This window comes from Hetaerina americana, unplaced genomic scaffold (assembly GCF_022747635.1).
Source record: "Hetaerina americana unplaced genomic scaffold, ioHetAmer1.1.p SCAF_2, whole genome shotgun sequence".
Taxonomy (NCBI): Eukaryota; Metazoa; Arthropoda; class Insecta; order Odonata; family Calopterygidae; genus Hetaerina; species Hetaerina americana.
In genome coordinates, this window is record NW_027286763.1 from 72,316,627 (window position 1) to 72,325,328 (window position 8,702).

Consider the following 8,702-nt stretch of genomic DNA (forward strand, 5'->3'; position numbering starts at 1 on the left):
AGGTACATAGAAGACCTGGGTTCAATTCTATGATATCATTCAGAAGAAAAGCTTCTTCAATGCACCATTCTCACTATTAACACTTTTAACGTGATATTTAATTTTAAAAAATGTTCTAAATTCAATTAATCAAGGACCTCATCAGCCGTATCAGGGATAAATATTGGCTTAATAACATTTTTTTCCCTATCGAATTTAACTTTCAAACGGTAAAAAATTAGTTCTAATAGATACACTTTCCCAGTTCTCGGCGAATAAATTATTAGAGTCACGAAAGTGAAAAGTAAACGTAATTTCCTAACAAGTAGGAAAACCTTAGTGTCCATGAAATAATTTCACCGTAACACACGACAAGAGTAATTGACCTATTCCTGCCATTTTAAACTGATGTATCTAGAGACACATGAACGCAATATTTCTTCAAGGCCAGGAATATTCGCAGAAGACAAGGAAATCGTGGAGGTCGGAAAAAGTAATTTAAGTTCTTAAATTTAGGTAATAATTCCCGGAAAACTCTACAAAGACTGCTTTGGAACGCGTGAGAGAGCATCAAGGAACACGAAGTTCTTACCGACAACTTTTTACCTTTCCTCAGGCGAAATAGTTCCCATGTTGCTAGGGCACGCATTAGTGCCAAGTCGCCGTGTTGCAAAATATTCGACTCCTTCTTCTAACTTTTCGGAGAGGAATGCTACCAACTACGCTACCAAGACATTTTAGATGCCTAATTTTAGATGTCTCGATTATTTTCAAAATATTTTGCTCAACCGGCAAACAGTTGGAATATCAGGATGAAACATCACCACCAATTTTTGTTGCTCTAAATCTTGTCCAAATTCGGGAATTTGTAACTTAAATGCTTAATGGGAGCAGCTCAATAATCAAATTAAGAGGCACAACATCCTGAAAGATGCTGTAAATCGTTTGGAAAGGGATGGTTGGCCATATATAGGAGGTAATTTCTTCCATCAGCTTTGTGTCCAACGACCTTGTGAGGGAAGCACTGAGAGGCGAGGGGTAAGTTCTGGATCACAGGCCTGAGAACCTATAATTGACCCTTGCAAGGAGTTTCTTCTCCTTAAATCAATTATAGGTCGCGTTTGAGTGATTGTGAGCTTGGTAAGCGTGCTGAGGGTTGATACTTCTTAAATCACCACGTTGATGGTGGAAGAGAAATTGTGGGCTTCGATTTCGAGTGTATGTATTTCTTATGGTGGAATCCCTGGGGTACGTCGAAACTCTGCGCAAGTCATGCTGTACGAATGCCATATATATATATATATATATATATATATATATATATATATATATATATATATTTATATCCAAGCTATAAGCTCTAATAATACCCTGATGTGTAAATTTCACACGCCGTCGGGCTTAGTACTGGGTGAACTCTACCATCACCTACCAAGCCGACCTTCGGGTTGATTACTGTGTTTATGGTATATATATATATATATATATATATATATATATATATATATATATATATATACACACATATATATATATATACACACATAAATACATAATGTATATGAAGTTAGCACTAGTAGATAAAGACAGAAACACACAAAAAATAAAATTCGATACCTAGTTAGTTTCTTTTCTTTTTTTGTGTTTCTTTAGACTTTCACAAAAATGTTACAAATATATATATATTATATACACATATTATATTTCTATATATATAATATGTGTAAGAAGATGTATGTATGTATACATATATATGTATGTATGCATACATAATTATGTATGCATACATACATATACATGGGATCCGTGGGAGAAAATTTGGCAACAAGAATTAGATAAAGTCCAGAGAAAATCCGCTAGATTCGTTAAAAATTGTTATGATAAGAACACAAGTGTGACAGGTCTCTTAGGGGATTTAGGCTGGGAACCACTTGAAGTGCGGAGAGAACAAGCGAGGCTTAGACTTTTAGAAAGGTTCAGAACAAACGAGTTTAACTATGACACTGAAGGAATTATAATGGCCCCACACTACTTAGGTAGATCAGACCACAAAGATAAACTAAGGGAGATAAATTCCAGGACAGATAGGTACAAATACTCATTCTTTCCCCGAACAATCAGAAATCATAATAGTAAGAAACCGAAGTAACTTTAGAAATATTGAAAACATTGAATTTACAAGTCGGAGCAAAGTTAAACACTGCAAAACTGTAGGTATACTTTCAGGTGCATGTGTATGTAAGATGTAGATTGAGTGTTTGCATGTTTGTGGGGTGTAAGTGTTCATGCATGAATGTATGCCATGTTTTTTTTTTGGATATATGATTTTGTGGTTATTGCATGCAGTTTTTTTTTCTTTTTCTTTTCTAAATTACGGGTGGTGTCCTATCACCCCCCGCCACACGTCCTTGCGGCGGCTTGCGGGGTATTAAGTAGATGTAGATGTATATGCATACATAATTCTGGCATATTTGATGTGTTTAATTTTGTCTTATCGCATCACCACCACCTTGGTTTCGTAAGAGGAGGGATTACCAATTTCCACATAAGCAAAAGTATAGTGGACAGTACGTAAATGTTAACTTGCGTAAGAGCGCTAAGGATGATACCGTGAAATAGGAATTGTGACCGGCAAAATGAGAGTAACGATCGTCGCTTTTATGACACTAAACCTACCACTCTGTGGCTGAAGCCAAGAGAAACCATCGTCCAAGTGCAAACAACCCTCTATATTCATTGAGATTATTCTATGCATGCATCTTCGCTGGTGATTTGACGCATTCACTCTTTAGAAAGGATACTCGACAAACGTTGTGTGTTGTGCGGCCAATTTTATCCTGCAATAATGAGAAATTAAAAAAAATACAAATATAAAACGTTTTCCTGTTTTTGCACGCACGGGTTTGCGTCCGCAGGGATGAAATTTCTTTTCATTCCAACTAGGGGCGTTCTTTCACGGGAGTTACTCGCGGTCACCCGATCACGTCATTAATACGAGCTCGTAATATGCATATTTTCCGTGGCTAGTTTAGACCCCACACTTAAGAGTGTCTCCAAGTGTACTTTCATATACCATATTTTTTATCATTCATGAAAGATATTCTTCCTCATTAATGCTGCAGATTCCTGCCGAATCCTCAGGCGTATATGGGATGATGCTCATGTGTCTGGAATGTTATTGATTTTTATATGCGGTTAGAATTTTGCACGCCGTTGGGATTGGTACAAGTTGAACTCTACTCTCACTTACCAAACCGACCTTTGGATTGATGTGGTCGCGGTTTGGATACTTATGTTGGAACAATTTTGATTCCGAGTCTATAAATGCTTAAATTGTGTGTCGGAAGCTGATGATATTCATCAGTTCAGGAGACTGCGCGTTTTCATGATAATCTTAGGTGCGGTCACTGCTTGATGGAGAAATTACAATCAGAGGTACCGAACTCGTATCAGTAGACGCCCATTATTATACCTGCATGCCTCCTCCCCCTCACAGTGCCCGGGCACGCGACCTTGACGCCGGAGAATCATTGGCCGACAACTCCGTTTCTGGATCTGCGGTGCGGATCTCATTTGGGAGAAAGATGAAGGGCACGGGAAACAGTAAATTGGAAAATAATTACGATTCCCAGGAGCGCAAAAAGAAAAAAATCGGCCTTTTTTTCCTCCAATGACGCATTTTTCTCGATTTCAATTGATGTCACGGACCCAAACAAAAAATAATCATTATGGCTATCAATTTTTGCGAGGCATGTTTACTTAATACAAACGCGGAGAATAGGGTGTCGATCTTGTTAGCTTGGAAATCCTCAATCATCAGAAAAAATAGCTATAGCTGCATTAAACTCATTCCTGATGTGATACAGCCGCATGCATCATTTTTATTTTTACACTACTTTGGAGAATAATGTCAAAATACAATTTTTAAATCCACATGAAAAATATCCTTTAATGCGACTTAGGTTTCCCAGCGATAGAGAACCCTGCTATTGAAGTTTATTATTCATGTTGATTTACAAATTTTTATTTTCGCATTATTCATCGTGGAACAATTCCACCTGGAACGACTAATTACTGCATAGGGTATTGGCAGGCATTGCTCTCATTTTACAACTTCTCCGGAACACAGGTATTTTAAATGACTATGACGGCCTATTAAAACTATTTAATATTAGAAAGAAAATTACAACGAAAGGAAGGGAAATTTTATGAAAGTGTATTTTAACGAATGACCATACTGGTCATATGCGAAAGAATCACAAGATTTTCACCTGTCGGGGAGTTTTTACAATCAAATAATATCGCTTTTTCGATCAATCCTAAAGTAGTTGAAAATATAAATTTATGGGAGTCTTTATCTATTGCAACTTACATGAATTACTCGTTAAATTGTAGATTTTGATATTTTCCAATAAGGCTATAGCCATAATAATTTATACTTTAAAAGATCATATATTCTTCTAAACGGATTTCAAGGAAATATATTCCGTACAGTTGGTGGAATAATGATATCCTCCGTACAGGAAGGGGTAACTATGAGACCGCGTTTCTAGGCAGCGGTGTATAGGATAAAAAGTCTGTGCCAAACGTACCCCATTTAAATAACCCGCGGAATCCACACAGGCTGCATCCATTAAGTGACATATTTAAAAGAATTTGCCATCACTAATTGCACACTTTTCCATATTAAAGACAACCCAATTGCAGGGAGTAATCGGAGAGGGCACATGACGATGAAGAGGAATTTTCTGCATACTTCTTCGGTTTAGGTTTGGAAGCTGATTCTCCAATCAAATTAACGATATTAGTTGCTTCAAGGAATTACATGTAAATCATTATGCTAATCGGCATCCCTTTCCTACGTATTGTTAGACAGTAATTAAACACGAGCCACATTACTACCACCTTAGAGATAGTAAACTGCCTATACGAGCCAGCTCCAAACGGAATGAATGATAACATTTTTATCGAAAATGATAACCTATTTCAGTTCGCGAGACCAATTAAATATCATTAGCCGATAAAACGAACGTGACCCGCTGTGCGAACCAAAATGTTACAGAAGAGTGACCTAATGGGTTCAATGGTTAATCCACCTGCCGTTTAAATAGGAGGTCGCGTGTTTGAATACCGCTTCGGGCATGGATCTTTGTTTTTGTGAAATAGGTTCACCTAAGTCGGGTTTTTTGGAGCATTGTTACCTCAGTCTTCAAAGTATTTTAAAAAGAAATCCATTAATACAATCTACGTATAACTCGGTCGTGAAAGCAAAGCATCGTCAAAATTAAGTGTCATAGTAATAAGGACGGAGAAAATTAAGTATTATAAACTGCGACGGTGCGCCAAGGACGCACTACGTAACGTCTTGCAACCACGGGAAAAAAGGAATTACACTGTCAGTACATGAGTACTTTCTCTACGAATAAAAAGCATGCCCTACTTCTCGCTCGCATAGCATCATCGAGACACCTTGAGCCATCTCATTTTTCAGCTCTACTCGTCTCAAATGATGTATCAGGTTATCGTCCTCCTAAGAGAAATAAACTTTATACTCTGCGAGCGCATATTACGGAAATAGAACATTATATAGGAAAGATCATTTTTGCGATGTCCTAATAGAAAATAACGAATTGATTAGCTGGTTATTTGGCATTTTTTTCAATTTTTTGGCCTATTTTATGCAAGGACCTGAAGTTTAATTGCGATCGTGTGTGTCGGCGAAAAAAATGTTTTTCATGTATTCTTTACATTTTTTTAACGAGAGATGATAACGGTGACGTCGAAACGGCGTGTGGCAAAATTGTAACGGCACATGATAGAGTTTCGTAGATCATCCACTATCTGAGTTTTATTTTACACTCAATCTTATATCACGCTCTGGAGATGATAATTTATTATAATATGTTTAGTACTCAATCTGGATTGACAGTCATACAACCGTCATTTTGAATATATTTGTAAAACTGACATCGAGTTCCCTCACCGCACCCGTGGTGATAATACCCGCGGTAGAAGCTTATCTATAAAATAAAATTCACTATCGAGTTTCACTGTCAGTATAATGCCATAGAGTAAATAGATGATTGCAAGCCGACCGTATTAAATCCAGGTCAGTTTGCGACACTTGCACAAAAGATTTTGCCCCAAAGCCGATCATTTAGCTTACATTATTGCATTCTATCAAGAGAGATATTATATCCGTAAGCGACAACAAAAAGAGCCAATCTAAAAAGATATTAGCGGATAAACGAAGAGACTCGGAAGAAAAGAGTAATAATCATGTTCCCAAGGGCAACTAATGAGGCTATTTTCCCCCTTTCGGATTGGTGTGCAATTAAGAATAATTAGCAATGAGGAATGAAGATAAAACAGAAGATTTAAAAAAAATACCTGGCGTCTGTATATGCCTACTTGTCAAATTTTAGCTAGCCAGTCAGCTAAGGAATTGTAATGAATGCTGAATGCATTACATAATAAGTTTTATAAGTATGAAATAAACATCATTCAAAAGAATAGAAAGTTAATGAGTTTTTCAAGAAATAGGAAGACTGAGATTGAACTTAAAGTTAAGGGGACATAAAATAGAGCACATATAATAGCTCTCCTAATTAGGAAGTGTTTTAGAAAGTGGGTAAGTCCTAAGGATATTACAGAGTTACTTTAGGCAGAGAGGCTTTTGTTTAGATGAAGTTGGTGATAGAAATATTTAAATGTAAAAAAAGTTGATTGAATATTTTTTAATGGAGGGCAGTACGGTGTGGGACAGGAAACTAGATCGTTGACATAAAAGGAGAAGCGTAAGTTGGAGACTTTTGAGATGCGAGTGTTGAGGACGATGGAAAAATTGAAATAGATGAACATATTAAAAACAACAACAATACTCTATGCATGATGAAGGGGAAGAGGAGGTTGTTGGGAGGAGTTCAAAGAAGGCGGGAGAAGTGTAAGGAGGGCAAACCGAATGGCAATATAATACTTAAGATGGTGAAAGAGGGGAGAATATTTGGTAAGCGAGGCATGTGAAGGAAAGTAATAAACCTAATGGATGGAATGAAGGGAGTCAGGAAGTATTTGGAGTTAAAGAATGGTTTATTGTAACTCAGGATGTCATAACTTTTATTCAATGTCGGGTATATGTAGCTCTTAGAAGTGTAGCTGTGTTTAGTTCCAGGATCCATAAAAAAATCTACTGTGGCCATTTAACAACTCTTAATAATAAATACACGCCTACTTATAGTGAAAGAAGTCGAACTCAAAACGTGGATATCCAGTATCAAAAAGACTACAAAATTCTGATCCTCCGCCTTAAGTGGATCTAAAAGAATATATAAAAGTGTTTTCCACAATACCTGCTCAATTATCTTGTTTTTTGACAATAATTCTAATGGTGTTGAAAGGCGTAAGGTTTGGTAAGAGATTCATCCTACAATCCGATTTGGTCAGATAAATCATTACAGACGTGGAATTCCAAGATGGGCGGGTATCATTTAATGAATCTTTAGATTACTCGGGCAAAATTATTGCCAACGAATCACGCAAGAGCGCTGCTGATGCTCATCTCTGAAATGCCCGTCTCTAATAACCATTCGGTGACTACTACCCAATTCCCTATAGCTGCTCAATATGCGTTGATTTCTCGAGTACATCGTTTTGTACAGCTGCTATGGATCCCAATACATTAGTGAACTTGGTTTGAACTCAGTTCGACTAAATTTCAGTGAAGGAGATTAAAAGTCTTTCTCCTCGACGTCAACCTCGCTTCATCCAAGAGTTCGAAAATACGCAAAATAAATTTTTAAATCCCAATTTTTAATGGTTTCAATTATTACTCTGCGTAGGGCGTCACTAATCTTGGGACATGGAAAGTGCATTGAAGTAAAAAAACTTGACGGAAAAAATTCAACTCTGTCTCAAAAAATCAGTTCAAAAAAACTTAAAACCTCTCCGTCCGATCACCACTGAGATGATCGACGCTTCGGCGCAACACACGGCAAACACGGTATGTGGAGGCCCACTGACGTGAGCCAAGTTTAAATGGAAAGATTGAACAAGACCAGGGACGCACACACAAACTCACCACTCTTGTGATCCATAAGATCCTGGTAGCCAGTTATGACGTTGGACAGGAACAACGCCATTTTTCAAGATTTTCTCCGATCTGATAAAAATATAGGCTTAGATGGCGGATTGAGGCAGGACACAGACTGGCGTCCTGGAGGACCCAGTGATCGGTGAAGATTTCCGTAGATCACAACCAACCAGGTGGGCGGCGTCGAGAATTGAAATCTCCGATGCGGACGATGGCGACGAGGATGACGAGACGAATCCCTGGCGGGGTGCTGAATGGAAGTAAGCTGGGCGCCCGTGTGGAGTCTTTTATATGCACATACCGCGCAGCCGGTCCCTTTCGGAGGTCTCCCAAGGTCGAAGCACTAAGCTCTGCCCGAACTCCCGAGAGGACAGCAGACGTAGGAAAAGACGCGAGATTGGCGTCCACGATCCCCACCACAATGGGCGTGGGGAAGAGACCGGTTGATGGGAGTGTGGGGAGGGGCGACCGAAGAATAGGGATTGGGAAAGGGGACCGAGATGGGACAGCGCCGTGAGCGGGCGTTTGAGTTTCCGAAGCGGGGATGAAGGTCAGGTTAGGGGAGGTCCTGTCGGGAACAAGAGGATGGGGGTGCGAAACAAAGTCGGAGCCAAGGTTGGGTATCTTGTGATAC

The 8,702-nt window shown here is 38.6% G+C and overlaps 1 protein-coding gene across 1 annotated transcript in view; it reads right to left on the minus strand.

The window, feature by feature from the left end:
• LOC139687820 (very long chain fatty acid elongase AAEL008004-like) overlaps positions 1-8,114 on the minus strand; it is a 54,384-nt gene extending 46,270 nt beyond the window's left edge. The window contains exon 1 of the mRNA XM_071585132.1: positions 8,057-8,114. Within this exon, the coding sequence (XP_071441233.1) occupies positions 8,057-8,072 (16 nt within the window). The 5' untranslated portion in view covers positions 8,073-8,114. The remainder of the gene's footprint in view (positions 1-8,056) is intronic.
• Positions 8,115-8,702: the final 588 nt, after the last annotated feature.